The sequence below is a fragment of the Poecilia reticulata genome, linkage group LG19, assembly GCF_000633615.1.
Source record: "Poecilia reticulata strain Guanapo linkage group LG19, Guppy_female_1.0+MT, whole genome shotgun sequence".
NCBI lineage: Eukaryota > Metazoa > Chordata > Actinopteri > Cyprinodontiformes > Poeciliidae > Poecilia > Poecilia reticulata.
The window spans coordinates 667,944-687,632 of NC_024349.1; the positions used below are offsets into that span (position 1 = coordinate 667,944).

The 19,689-nt window shown below is 46.1% G+C and overlaps 1 protein-coding gene and 1 long non-coding RNA gene across 2 annotated transcripts in view; both read right to left on the bottom strand.

Moving 5' to 3' along the window:
• Window positions 1–19,689, bottom strand: part of snx29 (sorting nexin 29) — a 109,310-nt gene that overhangs the window by 9,701 nt on the left and 79,920 nt on the right. Inside the window, exons 16-17 of the mRNA XM_017310678.1 lie at window positions 7,418–7,558; window positions 53–192 (exon numbers count right to left, since the gene is read on the bottom strand). Coding sequence (XP_017166167.1) covers window positions 53–192; window positions 7,418–7,558 — 281 coding nt within the window. The remainder of the gene's footprint in view (window positions 1–52; window positions 193–7,417; window positions 7,559–19,689) is intronic.
• Window positions 2,863–7,009, bottom strand: LOC103481024 (uncharacterized). Its single transcript, XR_536215.2, has 2 exons — window positions 6,508–7,009; window positions 2,863–4,736 (listed from the first exon to the last, which is right to left on the bottom strand). It is a non-coding gene; the product is annotated as an uncharacterized LOC103481024 (long non-coding RNA).

The window sequence follows — 19,689 nt, forward strand, 5'->3', positions numbered from 1 at the left end:
CCAACATGGCGGCGGCCTGTGACCAACATGGCGGCGGCGTGTTTCCACTTACTGGCAGAACGGTACCAGAGCCAGCAGCGTCTCTTTGGTGGGCCGGGCGGTGAACTCTGGCAGCGCCTGGATCAGCTTGTTCATCACGGTGCGCAGGTAGCCCTGCAGCTGCTTCCTCCGCTCCTCCACGAACTTCGCATCCTGCAGGCAGAGAGACGAGGAGGAATGAAGCTTCAACACCTGCAGAGTAACATCTACGGTCAAACTGCAAATGGCCGATGATTCTACCAACGGTCCGGTTTGTCCCACAACGTGAACAATATCTGGGTTTATTGAGCCTCACAGGGAGGAAGACGTGGTTGTCACATTTTCATCATTTATATGTTTATAAATGTTCCAAACTAAATATTTAATCAAAAGCTAATTACTAAGCTCCAAATTAAAAAATAATTTTCCAAACTAATTATAAATAAACATTTAGCTACCAACCTAAATATTTAGCCAGTAGCTAATGTGCTAGCCAGCAGGAAGAGTTTATATAGGTCTGTGACAGAAGGCTTTTATTTTGATAGTCTACTTCCACTTATCACTAAACAAATTAGCATATTAGCTAAATATTTAGTCAGCAAGCCAAATATTTACTTTGTAAATAAGTATTTAGTGAAACTAAATATTTATTTTGGAGTTAAATATTTAGTTTAAAAACTACATATTTAGTGTGAAACTATGGGATTTATAAATTAACAAGGACAAAACCACCATGTTTCTCTGTCAGACTAAATAAACTAAATTATTCCTGTTAGTTTGTGTGGCTCATGCTGCAGGGACCCCCTGCTGGGAGCCACATGGCCACAGTTAGCTCGGCTACTCAGCGTCCAGGACGGCTCAAACAAAGCCTGGGCAACGCGCCGCGTTGCTGCTGGGGGCGGGCGTTGGCAAGTAGCAACGCGGCGCAGCAACGCGGCGCAGCAACGCGGCGTTGGCGCGCAGCAACGCGGCGTTGGCGCGCAGCAACGTGGCGCAGCAACGCGGCGCAGCAACGCGGCGCTGCCAGCAGCAACGCGGCGCAGCAACGCGGCGCAGCAACGCGGCGCAGCCAGCAACCCGTTTTAAAAATATTGCTCTGCTTCTCATCCCACTGCAGGTCAATTCGATCAGTTCTGCCTGAAACAGCTGAGCTGCTCACATTATTCTGAACTGCAGCAAATAATGAGGCTGAAGGAGAGAAAACGAAACCAACACTGAAGGTCAGAATTATTTATTAATAAACCATTTAGAGGAGAGAAAAACTGCAGCTGAAAAATTCATCGACTTCCACCTGACCTGCTAAAACCTGCAGCTGGTACCGACACGACCCGGTTCACCTACTGAATGTGGCTCCCTTATGGAGCAACTTTTACTGGTTCTGCCCCAGTTCAACCCGGCCAGAACCGACATCCAGCGCAGCTCTTCCTGCTGGGTAAAAACTGAACCGTGCGGAGCGCAAGTGACTCGGCTGACAGCAGAACGCGCTCGCTGATCGGTCCGCGATCAAGAACGAAAGATGTGAAGAGAAAAAGAGAGAAAAGAGAAAGAAGGAAAGAAAAAAGAGACGAGCAAAGATGGAAAGAATAAAAAACATTTGGATCATGAAATGGGGAATTCTCCTTTAAACAATCATCCTGACCTGGAAAACCCTTAAATTCCAGGTTTTTCCAGGAGGTGACGGAACGCCCGGGTCTGTGGGAATCACTGCGTCCAAACAAAGCCGTGAAACGACGTGAACGTCTGCCACTGAGTCGCTAAGCGTCTCTCCAACATGGCCGCAGCAGCAGCGAGGCCAGAGGAGAACTGCATGCTGGGCCAGCAGGACGGGCAGGAGGGAAAATGGCCGCCTTCACGCTGCGTCAACAATGAGAGACGCTGCAGCGGTAATGAGACTAATGAAAGTTGTGACAGGTGTTTGACACAGATATTATGACAGCTGAATATTTCCTCCCACTCTTTGGGATCAGAAGATATTTCCCTGTTGCTGCTTTAACCATCAGCAACTTCTGACAAGTCGGATACGCAACAAGTCCTAGAAACTCCCATCCAGCAACTTTCACATGCTGCCCTGTTCCAACATGAGTCAAACGGCTGAACTTCCCCTTCAATCTGCAGAAACCCAAAATAAACCTCCTGATGGTCCAGTCGACCCGGTTCTACTGGACCCAGAACATCTGCTCCACCTCCAGCTGCTCTGAGTCAAACCAACCTGTTCCCCTCCTGGCCTGTGGGGGCGCTGCACCAAGAACCACTGAAGGAAACGACACCAAAACCTCTGAAGACACTGAGAGCAACTTCCTTCTTCACCAGATGGAAACAAGATGGAGGATTTTAGCGGTTGGAGGATTTCTCTTTAGGCTAAAGACCAGGAGCCATTTCTGCTGCTAGCGCTAGGCTAGCATGTTAGCTTTGGTTGGATTTACCCAGAATGCCCTGTGCTGTAGTCCACTTCCTGTTTGTGGAGCGGCCTCTGGTCTCTGGTACGGTTCAAACTGAACCAGAGTTCACTTCAACCGAACCCAGACTGAGGTTTGGAGGACCAGAGGTCAGAGGTCAGTTAGCGTTCACACCTCACCAACAGACCAGATTTTAGGGGAAAACAGACTGGAGTCGGATTAAAGTGGGCTGGACTGGGTTGGTGCGAACGCGTCCAAAGTACCAGAGTTGTTTCTCTGGGTTCTGACCCGTTTGGAGTCCAGACCAGTGGAGTAAAGAGCTGCAGAGTCCAGCTCTGCTGTTAGCTTCGTTTCTGTTAGCCTTGCTTTCATCAATTACAAATAGACTGAGAATCTAAAAGTGACTTTGATACACAGGCACCCGTAAACACACACGCAGGCGCCAGCGGGGCTTTTATATTTTATTTCCAGCTAATGATGAAGAAATGTTAATGCTGGCTTTGCATTCTGGCTCTGATATTTGACTGCGAGACCTTCAAAGGCTTTTTTAACGGCGCCATGAATATCTGCTCAGCTGCACTTCGCTCTGCTGAGGATGAAACACACCAGCTGTCAGTGGTGATCAGGTAGCAGGGGAAATGAGCACACACACACACACACACACACTCACACACACACACACACACACACTGCTAACTGTATTACATGCCCAGGACTTTCAGCTTCATGCCTGTTAACATGCGCTCCCATGCAGAGACGCTGTCTGAAGCAGACTGACAGCTCAGTGAGGAGCAGCTGCAGCGGCGCTGCGATGGAGGGAAACTTCTGCTTCTCTGCTACCTGAACGGCAGCAGGCTGCTCACCGACGCACTCGTCAGTTCGGATGCAGAACGTGACGGCAGCCGTTCACTGGGGCTTAACGTTTGTTTCCGGCAGCTTCTGCAGAGTCAGAATTATTTTTATTCATCCATTTCCATCTAGAACCGATTGGAGGGTTCTGCCCCTTCATCAAAATTTCTCCAGAACATCCCAAGGATTCTCCAGGAGCAGACGGCCATCTTGGTCATTTCCATTAATTACAGACTTTAATACACAAACAGATTTAAACACATTGTTTTAACAGAGAGTGGTGGAACCTTTGTATTTGCGTGTTTCTGGTACGCCCATAAATCTGACGCACAGGTGACATCTACTTCTGCCATTTAAAATAATAAACTGCATTTCATTTTCATTGAGCTGAATTAATATTCAGTCTAAACCAGATGAAAGCGTCCAACTTTCTCTCCACAATAAAAGCCCTAGAATCCAATAATAACTGATATAAACATTTAAACGGAGTGGTTCACCTGCGGCATCGTCTCCGTCCCGGTCCAAATCGACGCGAGTCACCGGACTGAGCAGCGGGATTTCTGCAGAGGTTGTGGACTGTTTTGTGGTTTTGATGCTGCTCTGAAATTACCAGCACCACTTCAGCCAAAGTTTTGAAAACGGGGAACGTTTCTGGTAAACGAGGCGTTTCCTGGTCAGCCTTTGCTTCCTACAGCAGAGGTTCAGCTCCAAAGCCGCCATATTAACTCCTGGCTGCGGCGCCCGCCCGCCCGCCCATCGCCAGGTCATTCAGCCGTTTCCACGTCAGAGACGAGGCTGTGAAGCGAAACTTGGTTTCTTATTTAGTGACCTGAACTCTGCGTGGTGAGGGGTGTGAAAAGCAATCTGTCAAAATTAAACAGCGCCTTCAGATTTTTCTGTGTTTTTTTTTTTTTTAATGGTCAAAGATGGAAAATCTCTAACGCGACCTTTGACCCCGAGTGCAGATATCCATAGGGATGTTTTTGGAAATCTTTGTTCATTTTTCAAACATGTTGCCTGAGATCCGCAGGCAGATCAAACAGGATCATCATGAGTCCGTCTGAAGAGGAAAAGGGCCGACTCCAGGCGGGTCACAGCAGCTAGGTGACCTCTGACCTTTGAGGCTGCGCAGTCGCTGCATCCGCACTGCAGCCTCTTTCTCTCACGTTCTGCATTGTGTCATTTCAGTCCTGCTAACGAGTTTATCTGCATCTGCTGATGCTTCAGGCAAGACCGGCCAGCTGCCGATGCATCACACACACACACACACACACACACACAGACTGTTGGGCCTGTTGAATCGCTCCGTGCTGCAGCTCTCATCAACGTTTTACCAAACATTTGATTTTATTCGCTGCTGCCGTCGTTCCTCCTCTCGCCTTCATGGCCGTCGAGTTTTGGGCTCCAGTGTAAAATATTTCTCTGCAGCTTTGATGGCGGGTCTGAAATCTACGACGGCGCATTATAGGGTCACTGTCAACAGAAAATATGAAGAAATGCGGTTTGGTCAAGCCAAACTACAATTAAAATAAAATAAGGCTACAATGAATCAAACAGCAAAATCTGCACCAAGAACAAAATGGTGCAAACTGGCTCCACAGACGTTAGTCCTCCAGGCCACTAGGGGGAGACAGAGTAACAACGTTAGCTACCAACTGTAGCGGTTGGTAGCTAACCTTGTTACTGAATCTGCTGTTCTGTAATATTGTGCATGAAGTATTTTCCTTCCTCCTCCACCAGACCGTCTTTACTGAGGGTCTGGTGGTCGACTCCCCCTGCTGGCCTGGAGGACTAACGTTTGTGGAGCCAGTTTGCAGAGTTTTATACTTGCTGCTGGGTTTTTTTGTGTTTAAATCTGTCGGTAGATCAGAGGTGTCCAAAGTGGGTTAGGCTCACCAGACTAACACACTTTCCCTCAACTGGGAACTTTCTAGAGTTTCACATTTAATTCTTCCTTCATGGAAAGTGTTAGGCACAAAGTATTTTTATTCCATTAGCCATGTTTTCTTTTAATCTTGGTTACTTTAACATTTTTGAAGAAAGTTCTCATTTTTGTTGTTTGGGAATAAAAATATTTTTTATACCAAAATAAACTGAAAAAATTACCCAAAATGTTTGTTTCGTTAAAACATTTAAAATTTAATGTATTGATGAGCATAAAAAATTCACAAAATGATTTTGTGTTTCTTAAAACAAAATGGCTCCTGAGTTCATCTGGTCACGAAATGTAACGGAGCTGCTTAGAGCCGGACGTTTGTGTTCATGAGTCATGAGGTCGTTTGGAGGTCACCTGGACGGACAGGAAGCAGAGGCCTACTGGGAACATCAGCAGCAAACTGAGTCACTGCTGCTGCTTCACAGATTAAATGAATATGTTGAAGCAGGGAAGCGGTTATATAACCACCATGGTAGGTCAACATGCACGTGGATTTACTAATTTTAGGATTTTAATTAATTTGCTGGTGAATTAATGGCTGTAACGGAGCATCCATGAGCTTTTAATACGACGGCTTTAACTTGTTATAAACTAACAGTCGAAAGGAGAAGACGACGAGTTCTGCTTTCATTTTGTTAGAAGCTTAACAGCAGCTCACCTGGAGGAGGAAAGGTGTTCACCTCTGAAAACCAGCAAAGACAACACACACACACACACACACACACACACACACACACACACACACGCACACACACACACACACACACACACTCTATAAACTGGGAGTGGGAGTATTTTACCAACTCACGATTTGATTCAAACCGATTCTTCATAATTTCTGCTTCAGTCGATCTGTGATCAAAGCATTTGTCAGACCGGAGCAGATCTGAACGACACATGGAGACATTAAAGAGTTTTAAATATTTATCCATGCTTAAAGTGAATCACTCCCTCTCTGAGTCCTCCATTTTGTTTTATCGAAGCGTCACAGACAGACAGCGCCACCTTTCTGCAGAGCGCCTTTAAATTTCCACCCAGGTGTCTTGAGCCAGTGTTTGGAGTTATTCAGTGAAAAATCATAAAAAATATGAAAAATTTAACATCGTGTCTGATAAACGTTTCTTAAAAATATTTATGTTGCCTGCAGATACAGAAACCAGATAGTGAAAGCAAAATATCAACGTTTCTTCACAAGCCCCGCCCACAACCTTCTAACCAATCACAGCGCTGCTCTCAGACCGGACAGTCTGACCAATCACATCCCGCCTCTGTGTTCCGTACCGGACCTTCTAACCAATCACAGCTCACCTCTCGGAGCTCTGTGCCGGAGGGAACTGTAGCTTGGCTCCGCTGTAGCTTAACTAGCTCCGTTTGTTCCTGACGTTCTCCGTCTACATTTGGTGAACTTTGAACTCGGTGAAGCTCATGTCCAGCAGCTCATGTCCAGCAGCTCATGTCCAGCTCGGTTTTCCTCCCAGAAATTCAGGTAAAAACCAAAAACAACTCAAATATTTTCCTTCAACGAAGACAGCCGCTTGAGTTTCTGCTGCTTCCCCTTTGTTTCTTTCTGCCGCGCGCACCGTCTCCATGGCAACGCCAGAACTCCCGCTTAGTTACAAGATGGAAGCCGACAGAGAGGCGGTCTGGTTTATTTTTAAAATGAATATTAGGACATTATGATGATTCTGAATCAATCTTTTGGCACACTGCTGGTAACAACAATCCATTCTGAAGAAATGCAACCAAACAGAGAGCGCTCTATCAAACTGCTGCTTTATGCTCAGATTTCCATGAAGCATCAGTGTGCGTGTGTGTGTGTGTGTGTGTGTGTGTGTGTGTGTGTGTGTGTGTTACTGAGCACACACACACACACACACACACACTGAGACACACCCAGACTTCACTAATCTGCCACTTAAATCTCAGGAAGCTTTAAAGCTTTATCCAGCTGCTTCCTGTTTCTCTCAGTCTGGCCTCAAATCTTTTGCTTCTGTTTTTGGTGATGAAGATGCTTTTTTTAAACCGGTTCAGTCCTTCGCTCTCCCTCACGGTCGTCTCACAGCCGAACCCAACAGAACCTGAGCTTTACTGGAAATCTGAACACTTTATTAGGTACACCCACCGGCTATCGAGCTGGAAACTTGACCTATTCGTACTGGATGTTGAATCAAAAGGCAATGCTTTGGCCCAGATCGCCATGGCAGCATCCAGACCTCACCTTGTTCCCAATGGCTTTCTTGGGTGGGAAGCTGAAGGTGTCCACCTGTGGGAACTGGGCCCTCAGCTGGTTGTGCAGCTCTCTGAACTCGGTGTAGCGTCTGTAGACGTTCCACTCGTTGTCCAGGATGCGGATGTAAACCTGGGGACAGGAAGACGCACCAGCCGTCAGTGATCTGAGTCAGGAACTGGGCCGAAGCCACACGGCGCCGGGCTGCGCTCTGCATGGAGGCTCCAGGATAAACGGTGACGACGGAGCGGCTCGTCCTTTTTCCACTCACACACAGAAACAGAACAGAAAGTGTGCAGTCGTGACGGCGCCGCCACCATTTCCATGCACCATTAGCTGCTTTATTCAGACTCGTGAAAGATGGAGGGAGAGAGAGGAAGAGGGAGAGACGAGCCTATTAGAGGACAGAGAGGAGAGTCGGGTTTCATTCTCACTGAAGGAAAAACAGGCGACACAAAACACACAGGCAGCTGAAGAGCTTTTAACAAAAACAGAAACACGAACACAGACATCAGGATCCCAACGGGGAAAATACATCAATTAATTCAAGAATATAACTGGATAATATCTTCTCTGCTTGAGCCGCCAGCAGCCCTTCAACATCTTCACAGTTCAGGAAATCAAATGGCAGAAAAGCCCAAAGCAGAGGATGTGAAGCAGGAGGACATTAGCTGCTTCACACAAAGCAGCTTAATGGAAAACCTCCCAGGAAAACGTTACGCTGGGATCAGGTGGTTTTTATTAAACTCATGTTTCACTAAACGGCAATGGAAACATTTTTTCCACATCGTACGAGTCACATGATCAACATTCAGATGTTACTACTGGTGAAAACCATGAAGAAGACGACAGGAAGTGTTCTTCTTCATGGTTTGTTTCCGTTTGTTCAGAGCCTCACTCTGTTCTTAAAGTCATTTCAACATGTTGAATCAATGACTCCAATGGAAAATGGCCGACAAAACGCCGCATGCGTAACCGCTCCCAAGTAGGCGGGGCTCATCACCGAGTCCTCTGATTGGCTGATAGATGGGCGGGGCTAGCGGCAGGAATTATGATCATCTCATGTTTACATCCGTCGCTGCCAAGATTAATGACTTACTGTGATTTTAATTTCATTCGTATTTAATAGAAACAGCTTTTATAAAACTGTTTGTTTTTATTTCACGCGTTCGACTGGAAAACCTGGGATCCAAACTTTAACCATCTGTAAACAGACGTATTCATGGTTTAGCCAATAGACTCATATTTTCATCTCAGGTTGGATAAATTAAAATGCTGCTAATTTCAGGTTAAATGTGTTAAATGATCTTCAGCCTGAAACAGTTCGAGACAAACAAACACATTTAGATCCTTGAATGTAATCAGTTTTCACTGCCGTGTTTATCAGAGGAAGCAGCTTTAAATCAGGTGAGCGGGTCCAAACAGAACCAGAACCAGAGAGTTTAACGGATCGAGGTTCGGCTCCAGCTGCACCCGACAGCGATGGTCTAATCAAAGTCCAGCATGGAGGGTTTTTATGTCCAGACGTCACTACCTGCGACTTCCAACCGATACGCTTCAACAGTGTGTGTGTCTGTCTGTGTGTGTTCGTGTGTGTGTGTGTCTGTGTGTGTGCGTGTGTGTCTGTGTGTGTGCGCGTGTGTGTGTCTGTGTGTGTGTGTGTCCGTGTGTGTGTGTGTGTGTGTGTCTGTGTGTCTGTGTGTGTTCGTGTGTGTGTGTGTCTCTGTGTTCGTCTGTGCGTGTGTGTCTGTGTGTGTCCGTGTGTGTGTGTGTGTGTGTGTGTGAGAAAGTAAGCAGCGCCTGAACTCTCCAACTCGTTCTTCACAGGACTATTTTGGTCCGGTGTGCCGATGAGTCCGACACGGTGGCCGGTTCCAGGAGAGCCTGTGAAACTCGCCGCTTCCATCGTCCAATTAACCAATTAGCGTCTCCTTCCGCCCACGCCCAGCCTGCTGGCCGCCGCAGAGAGGATGCTGGGAAAAAACTCACACTTTTACCTCCTGGCGTCCAGCAGCAGTCAGGACGGCTTCATCGCTTTCAGTTAAAACTCATTGTTAGTGTGGACTGTGTTCACTTTAGTTTGGTTTTTATTGTTTGAAAATGCTTCGCTTCAGTTTAGTTTTTATCTGTTCAGTTATATTTTTAGTTTTTTTTAATACCAGGAACAAGAATCTATTTTTTTTTCAATAGTTGTAACAAAATCCCAGAAAACATCAGTTTGAGAAAATGTGTTAATTTCAAATGAAAACCCCAACATCTCAGGCATAAAGATTTACGCCAGAGAAACTTTCAGACTTTCATTTTCCCACTTTAATAACTGATCTGGCTCCAGATCAACTCTCATCCAAACCCCCGTGAAACGCAAAGTAATCCCAAATCGGATTTTAGCGCTTCTTCCTGACTTATGCCGACGTGGCGCCATCTGCTGGCAGAAACCAGCAACAACCAGAAACCTGGTGTGAACGAGACACAAACGGGGCACATTTTCCTGTAAAGTTTTGTCTGAGCGGCCCAATTAGACCAACAGGAAGTGGTTCTGAACGGCGTGGAAGCTCAGGAGTAAACCCAACAGGAAATGGACTCTGACTTGACTGGAACAGACCGATGCGTCCGTGTTGTGTTTTCTGATGCGATGCTGCCCAGCAGGAAGCCCAGATGAAGTGGCAGCAGCGGCTGACGTGATGGGAGCAGCAGCGCCGCTAATGGAGCGGAGCCGCTGCTGCCAGCACTTCAGGAGCGAAGCTCACAAGCTCTACACAGTCCAGGAAGGCAGCGAGGGAGGGACTTCCTGTTGGTTTTAATTCAGATAAAAAACATCTTTCACTTTTTCTGCCCTGCTATTCAGTCAGCAAATAAAAATATTTCTATACATATTTCATTAAAGTGAAATTTGTGTTGCTATCTGACCAATCAGGACGTCCCGTTGCAGTAAAAACTCATCTCTCCTCCACAGGACGTTTCTGTGAAACCATCACTGTGCCAAGCGGGAAACGGGCGGCCATTAAAGGTTTTAGTGCCAAGCAGTCACAGTTCTCAGCTAAAACAGAAAGTAGGTTGAGCTGCTGTCAGTTGGAGCCAGTTCAAGTTTTCCCCATGCAGATAGTGAATCTTCATCAGTGCAGACAGAGCGTCTGCTTAGAAGTTAACATTACTACGCCATCGCTGTGACTTTTAAAATAATTTTTAAGCTTTTTAGCATTTATTTAGCATCTCAAAGTTCAGATGATCACACCAGGAAATATTTTCACGTTTCTAAAGCGCATCATGTTGGAAGGGGTTAAAGGTCACCACTGAACATTGCCAACATTAAACAGCTTTACATTTGATGCAAAACGGAAAAGGACGTAAACAGCAGCATAGAAACCGTTTCACGCTGAGATTCACTCGGATTAAAAATATAAGCAACAAACATTTAAATGTAACTTTTAACAGAGAAACTCAAAAGGTTTTATGTTAAAAATGAAACGAGCAGAAATCACTGAATTTCCATCACTGTTCTGGTTTTGTGATGTTTTTCTGTTTGACATGAAAAACATTTCAGAAAAATCACCTTGAACAATTTCAGCTTGTGACAAATGGCTGCAATTTACGACAACTTGATTACAGCCGGCAGGTTTCTGACGCGTTAGCGGCGCTGGAAGCACATCGCTGTGGTTTTGATGGAGTCGGATTAAATTCAGACATTAACTTTGCATCAAACTGCAGAAACACAGGAAAAGTGGATTTGTGAATCTGCAAGTAGGTCAAAGGTGAAGCATTAACTGGATTTTACGTCTGAAGCAGCGTTCAGAATGAGTCTTACGTTTCTGTACTGTTGGGATGAAACGTTAAAAACGTTGTCGTTTGTCGTTCGGCAGCTTCTGGTGCAGAATTATGATGCACAATAAAATTTACATCAAGTCTGGAAACAAAACTGACAGACTGAATCTTCTGTTTGTGGGAAATGTTAGCATGTTCTTGGATTTTAATTCTTGATACAGTTGGACGTAATCAGTTTGTTAGTGGGGATGCTGTCAGTAGGTTGCCACGGCAACGGGTGTGCAGATGTAGCACAAGGCTAACAGCAAGAAAAAGAGAGTTTGAGGTTTTTATGCATTATTTTTCCTTTTCTGTGAGGAACTGCAGGTTATAAAGGTTAAACGATAAAACTGGACTTATTGTCTCGTTTGTTTATAAAACTTTGCAATATTTATAAGATAAAATTTCAAAAAGGAAAAGCAAACTATGTCTCCTTCAGTGACAATTATGTAAAATTAATTCTTCATTGTAAAAGACAGAAAATGTTTAGTCGTCTCCTGCATCTCCAGGAGAAAAACTAATTTATTAACCTGCACATCTGTAGTTTTCTCAGCTCATTTATACGATTCTGACCATATTTCATAGAGATCTGATAAGAAAAGAGACGTTATGAAGGTTTTTGCTCATCAGGACTGTCTGGTTTCATTGATTTGACTCGATCCCTGACAGCTAGCTTAGCGGCTAACAGGCGCCATTCTGAACATAAACGCCATGAAACTCCTTTTAAAAGGTTAATGAAATATAAAATAAATAAACAGTCAGCAGATTAATTTGAGGCAGATGCAGCATGTTTTATGTTTCTGGAAGCTGCTGAGTTTCTAACATCTCCTCTCATTACAGCCTTAAAAACAAAGTTTCCTGTTTCAGCCTCCTGTCTGACTCATAACGGCGGCGGCCCGCCCCCCGCGGTGACGGGCCGTAATGAAGCTTCAGACGGATCCAGAGGAAGCGAGCTGATGGGGTTCGTCTGACGTGATGAACTGTGACAAACCCGCTTCCATTGTGTTGCGTTTAAAAGGCCCATTAGAGCAGCGCTGTGATGAAAGCAGAACCAGTCAGCAGAACCGGGCCGGTACAGCGCCGCCGTTTACTGCCGCATGTCAGCCGCCGGCGCGGCGCGGCGAAGGGAAATGTCAGGGAAACGTTTCATCTTTACAGCATGTGAGTTTTATATTTGTCCACTGATTCAGGTGCAGAGTTGTTTCTTCATTGATCCGTGACAGCGACGCGTCATTCCCACGCTAACGAGGCTCACCTGCTCAGGGGAAGGAGGCCGATGCATAATTAACACCAACATTCAGTTATGGCTGCATTTCAACACAAGACGTCTGAATTCACACGGAAACAGACAGAACCTGCTAGCCTGTTAGCGGAGTGCTAAAAAATATATCCAAAAATCACAATTTTAATTTACTACGGTTCAGAATCAATTTAAAATGTCCTAAACTCAATAAAATAAACATAAAAACCAAACTAAACCCTTCGTCAGGCTCCATTTTGTAACAATGCAAACGCTCTACCGTCGCCATGGAGACGGTAGCATACGGTGTAGCTGAGCTACATGCTAACATCCGGTTTTTTTCTGCGTTCCTGCCACTAATTCGGCCGCAGTCGGTGTGAACGTTTTACAGCCACAGAGCAGGAACGTAAAAACTATCGATACGATTTAGCTCCGAGTACAGAGGTGGATCGGATCGGATCCATTTCCTGGTGAAAGAATCAGAATCGGGCCGTTCAGACTGCGGCCTACTGAACGGTGGAAGGAAAGGAGAGATCAGACCGCCGGCCTATTTTAGAGGAGGGAGCAAAGGAGCCGTCTCACGTCATCTCCTTTCTCTTCACGGATCGTTGTCGGCGTCCATTTACCTAATTATGCAGAAAATAGAAGTCATTTGGAGGATTTAGGAGGAGCGCAGTGAGACGGTGGCGAAGGGCAGGAAATGAACGTTAACGGTGTGGATATTCAGGATCTGCTCAGAGAAAGTCCTGATTACTCAGGCCGGTCATGAAAACACTGACATGCTTGTTCAGTTGGAGGTCAACCAACGTGAGATTTTACGCCCCGCTGCGTTGGAGCCGCCACTCCAGCAGGCAGTCAGGAAAAACGCCAACATGAGTCCAATCTCAGTCTTGGTTCTCATGTGACGTCACATTTTAACGGACAGCCATCTTGGTAGGCAGTTGCTATGACAACAATAAACAAGCACAGAACTAGCTCTCGTTCCTATAAAGTACTTTTAAACAATATAAGTACTTTATAACTACTTTAATACTCTGTCCGCCTGCGTAATACCAACATAAACATCAGTGATAGTTACTGCCGAACTAGCAGCGTTAGCTTAGCTAACGTCTCTGCTAGCTAACAGGGACAAGCAGCCTACGTGTTTGTTGCTACATGTTCTCACTCTGCCAGCAGCAGAACCTCGTTTCTGACACCAAGAGTTGGTACGTCCTCTAGAAACCCGTTTAAACTGTGACTGTGTGGATTCCAGGCTGTGAAGCTCCTGCTGGATCAACTCTTCCTGTCCGCTGAGCAGTGAACTGATCACAGTAGGAGGCCAGAGGCAGCTCGTTCTCACCGTCTGACTCGTTTCCGTTCTCCGGCCCACAGCTGACATTTTCCTTATATCCTCCCATCTTCCTCTACGCTTTGCTGGACCACCAAGATGGCGCCGATCACTTCCTGTTCAGATTTGTGGGAAACCAGGACAGAATGTAAAACTCCCAACAGATCAAATCCAGACGCTGCATCCTGTTAATCCAGATTACAGCGACGCGACGCAGCCCGTCCAGTCAAACGCTCCCTGAAGGTTTACGCGTTTCGCCGCTGATCCCGTCCTGAAATGCATTGTGGGTCGGGAGGTTTGGTTCTTACAGCCAAACGAAAGAGGAGAACAGTTTTAAAAGTTAATCTGGTGGGACAAAAATGAGGAGCTTAAAGTGGTTTGTGCTTTATTAGCTGCATAGAAATGTTTTATTAACGTAATCCGACTGAAAATGCATCTGATGTTTTAATTTATCACAGACGTTTTTACATAAAATATCGCAAAACTAAAATTTACACAAATGTGAAACATTTGCACAGAAACAAAGAATTTTAAATAACACATTTAGTTCATCAGCTGATCTGGGGCTTTAATCGCCATGGCAACAATATTTTGTCCATTTGCTGTAAAATTCTGCTTTTCATCATAATCCTTCAGATTAACTAATAAAGGCTTTAAATGTTTTGCTTTGTGTGGATGAATCTGTACAAAACTTTTACTTTTTAATCTGAATTAATGAAATAAATCAAGTTTTTGATGATAATCTGATCCAGAGATTTGGTTTTTCCTACAACACCGGAGTAAAAAACACTTTATTTACAGAGTTAATCAAATTAAATTAACCAATTAAGAAAAAAAAACAGCATTTAATTAAAAATATTCACATGTTTTAGGCTGAAACCAAACTCTAGCCGTCACTTGGACTATAATGACTTTTAAAGATAAAGCAGAATAATTAAGAGCAGGTGGAGACGATATGGTAATGAGAGCGAGAGCGCAGCGAGAGGAGAGCGAGAGCGCAGCGAGGCGCGGCGATGGAAATGAATTAATTAAAATATTCACTTCTGAAGCAAAACTTACAAAGTTGACTGACTGATATTTTACCAAATTTACAGATGACTTTATTCTGCTCTCAATGAGAAGAGAAAAACGGAAAAATACAGGGGAAAATTAAACTAAATAAAAACCTGGGTGTACAAACTTTATGGCCAAAAACGTTCAAAATACCTCAGGCTCCAGGAAATCTGTGGTATTTTCATTTTAATTACAAAAACGATTTTACTATTTTTACTTGCTAAAAATATGAACTAAACATTTCTTAATAAAATAATCGAAACATTTGGATTTAAAAATCCTAAACTTTTCAGGTGGATCAACTTTTTCTAGATTTTTTAAATTTCACTCACTTTGCTTCATTTCACCAAGTTTATTAAATGCATTTTAGCTAAAACCATCGGATGCTTTTGGTCTTATTGCTGATCATTTAAAGCAAAAACTTCACATTTTCCAGTTTAAAACTTGCCTCTAAAAAGCAGCTGAAAGCCAAAATGCATTTTCAATATTCAACTCTTGCAGCAGGAAACATTATAAATCGGCGAATGTTTTGTTTTCAGTGGGCTGAAAATATGAGAAATGATTTTTTTCTGCTCATTAAAATGCGAAAACGGAGCAGAAAGGAGCGAGCGCACGTTTTACAATCAGCTCATTCTGTTTCTGAGCGGGAGAAAATGTCACATCACTCATCATGTGAGCGCAGCAAAGCAACACGACTCCATCGGCTGCCGAGCCCAAACATGAGGACCAGCATTTATTCTTCTTCATTTTCTAAATGCCGCTGCTGACCTGCAGAACCGAAAGCCGACAGCGAGTCTGAACAGAACGTCGGGTTCTCTGCTGTCCATGTTCTGCTGCTTTACGATTCCACGTGAAATGAAGCTGCTGCGCCCGCCAACAGGCTTCCCTTCAAAATAAGAGCATGAAGATAAGCGTCTAACTATCATAACAACCGATAACCAAAACGGACGAACTTCATTCAGCTCAACGTTTATAAAACACTTGAGAAAAACGGATCTAGGAAAAGCTAAATGCGCTAATCATCTTCAAAGTTAGCAAACAGGCTAAAGTGAAAATCAAAAACCTTCCTGTTATGTGATTAAAGTCTTGCTCTCTCTCGCTCTCTGGCAGCCTGGGTGAATGAAATGAGTTTCTGTAAACAACTTCTTAGATTTCTGAGCTTCTTCATGATAAAAACACCCCATGGTTGAGTCTTCCTCAGAGTAGCAACTTCCGCACTGAAGAGTGTTGCTAACACAACCCGACGGCTCCGACGGCCATTAACTGATCGGAAAAAGATCCGATTTTGGAGTTTCTGGCTCAGTTCTCAGCCTCGCAGTGGAGACTGGTTCTGGATATCTGCACTGACTAAAGGGCCTGAAATGGAGATGAAATGCAAATGGAGCCACTGGGAGCGGCGATGGGAGTGGTGGCGATGGGAGCGGCGATGGGAGCGGCGATGGGAGCGGTGGCGATGGGAGCGGCGATGGGAGCGGCGATGGGAGCGGCGATGGGAGTGGCGATGGGAGCGGYGGCGATGGGAGCGCGGTGATGGGAGCGACGATGGGAGTGGTGGCGATGGGAGCGAGGGCGATGGGAGCGGCGCTGGGAGCGCGGTGATGGGAGCGCGGCGATGGGAGAAGACGCGATAGGAGAAGCGGTGATGGGAGCGGCGGCGATGACGACCAGCACAACAATCGTAATTATCATCATCGTCTTTGTAAAACATTCATCATCGCCATCATCAGTATAATAGTCATCTCCCTCCATCACCAGCCGGCCATTATCATAAGCATAATGGCTTCTGCACGGCGGCGAGGGGAGAGGATGATGGACAGCGCGGCGTCAGCCAGAACCAGAACTCTCGCCTGCCTGATTGTCTGCAGAGCTAACGCCGCCTGCGGCTAATCAGAGCGAATTAAAGGTCTGAACACATTTTACACTCCGTGCTCCTCTGGGGGAAACGGACCAACTCAAGCATCGACGCGTGCAGCGTCAACCAGCGCACGCCGATTATTCATCGACCGGCTGATTTCTGCGGTTTGCCTACTAAAGCCTCCGGGTGGCGCCGTGGAGTCTAGGCAACGCCTCGTAGCTGGAGCCACTTCTTCTTCTTCTGTGAGGACGAGAGGCGCTGCGATCTTTACACCGAGGCGATGTTAGCAGCCAGAAGGACGGACAGAAACAGAGGAGTGGGAGATGCAGCTGCAGCACAGCAGAGTCTGTGCTGCAGCTTACCAGAGTCTGTGCTGCAGCTCACCAGAGTCTGTGCTGCAGCTTCATTACAGCAGCAGGAGTTTAAACTCACTGCTGGAAAGACGACCAAGGACAGCGGCTCGTTTAAAACGTGAGCATTTATCTCCTGATCCTCCCGCGTCGTTTCACCTGCGCAGTGGAGCTGAGGTCAAACCTGAGGTCAAAGCTGAGGTCAAACCTGAGGTCAAAGCTGAGTCATCAGCGGCGCTCCGCCCTGATTGGACGAGGCCTGAAGGTCGGGGGAACGAGGGAAAACAGCTACAGAGGAAGAGGAGGAGGAGAAAGAAAAGCAGCAAACGGGACAGAATGTCAGTGAGAAGATAAACACTTTGGGATGGAGAGAAGCCAGAAATACCTGAACCAGCCAATAGATGGAGCTGGTGAGCAGCAACCCAACTTTCCCTCTGCTGCAGTTTGAAACTTTTACTAAAAATAAAAACGTGTTTTTGACATTAAACTGTCTCCATGTTCTTACCAATCAGAGCCAGGAGGAGGAGGGGCCTAGCGCTGTCAATCATCCTCGTGCACCTGCGCTTATTTAATGACAGCTCAAACAACCCTGGTCATAGATCAGGTATGATTCGAGTCTTTGAGATGCCAATCAGCTGATCCCGGCTGTGAGGTGAGACCTCGTTGCCATGGTTACACGTCACAACGGTCAACGTTTCCAGAAACAGGAGGGAAAACCTGTCCAAAATGCAGCAACTCAACCAGAAAACTGACTTAGAAAAGTCTAAAAAAGCAGCAATGAGGACCAACAGAGCGGCTCCAACCATGAGCCGCGATATTCCAGAATGGCCTAGTCAAAGTCCAGACCTGAATCCAACTAAGGTGAGACTTTAAGCTGTTGATCTGATCTGACCAAATATTTTACAGTGAAAAACAGACGAAGGACTTGAGTCTCCAGGAGTGAAATCAGCCAGAAGTTCACTTCCTTCATCCTCATCATCATCTTCATCATCTTCATCTTCATCTTCCTCCTCTCTGTTGCCTAAATCTGCTGCTTTCAGCTGTAAGGTGAGACGATGCAGGACAGCAGGCTGCAGACGATGCGTCTCTTCGGGAGGCTTTCGGGCGCGAGGCGCCAACTTCCTGCTTCGATGCGGCTCGGCTGCTGATCGCGGCCGAGTCGGATCAGAACTCGCTCAGCTGTTAGAGAGAGTCGGCTCCACGTTCAGTCGCCTCGCCGTCACAACGGCCGCTCCGCTGACTGGGCCGTCCGCTGACTGGGCCGCTCCGCTGACTGGGCCGCCCGGGTAGCAGAACAGAAGCCGTTTACACAGGGAGCCGTTAGACGGACTCGGTTCTGGGAAGGGAAGCATCCAGCACAGCAGACGGTCTGGGAAGGGAAGCATCCAGCACAGCAGACGGGCCGCGTTCCGGCCGCGCTCCGGCCGCGTTATAGAAATAGAATAGAATAGAATAGAAATATAGAATAGAAATCTAGAAGGTTTCACAGGTTTATGTTTTCAGACTGGATGAAAAGCATCTGTGAGATTTAATTTACCAACATTCTCTCAGGATTTAGGTCTAGACTTTGACTAGACCAGAACCAGAACCTCTGCAGTCTGAGATATTAGTATAAAGCAGTTATTGAAATGCAAAAATAAAAAACACAGATGATTAAGACAACTGAGGTGGAGATTCGGTGAATTCATGCCACACTTCCCAGATTCGCATTAGGAAAAGCTTCATGTGCTGCTTTGCTCGGCGAGTTTCTCACATCATCCCAGCATCAAAGTTTGTGCAGAACGAATCTGCAGTGCGTTTAATGAAACGTTCCCCAGCAGAGCCAGAACGCAGGAATTATAACAATCCATCTCCTTCTCCGTAGCGGCGCTGTCAGCAGGAAGGAGATGTTTTCACCCAGAGAGGCTCCGAGTCGAGTCCCGGGTCTGAATTTGCATCTATTATGCATAAGTGGATCTGAGCCTGGTTGCCAGCCTAACCATCAGCGACTGGAGGAGACGAGCCTGCTGTCTCCTGCTGTCCCTCATGGTGTCCTGCTCCACTCTGCAGCTCTCAGCGCCATGCCGGGGTGTGTGTGTGTGTGTGTGTGTGTGTGTGTGTGTGAGAAGCATCATGTGGATGTGTGTGTGCAACAAACGTCATATTTGTATCAACCCAACACGTGTGTGTTTGCACATGTATGACACATTGTGACAGTCTAAAGGTCTGTCTGTCTCTGGAGGTTGGGCCAGGTGTGTGTGTGTGTGTGTGTGTGTGTCTGTGTGTGTGTGTGAGAGCTGACAGAGCTGAGGTGGAACACCTTGTTAATGTGACAGACCGGTGAAGCAGTCGTCCAGGTAACGTCCAGGTGTCTCTCCGGCTGCCTGTCAGATGAAAGCAGCAGGATCTCGGCTCCTTCAGCTTCCTGCAGCCCAGTCAGCGAATCTCGGTCCGAGTGGAGCATCGCAGCGAGTTTAGCAGCTGCGTTTCTCGTTGGAGCGATTATCACAGAACAAACCATCAGGATTCCTGGGCGGTTCAGTCTGGAGGGAGGTCAGCGGGGTCACGATGAAGACGAGGGACTGACCTTCATCACCTTCATCTGGGTGATCATCACCATCATCAGGCTGACCATCATCATCACCAGGCTGACCTTCATCA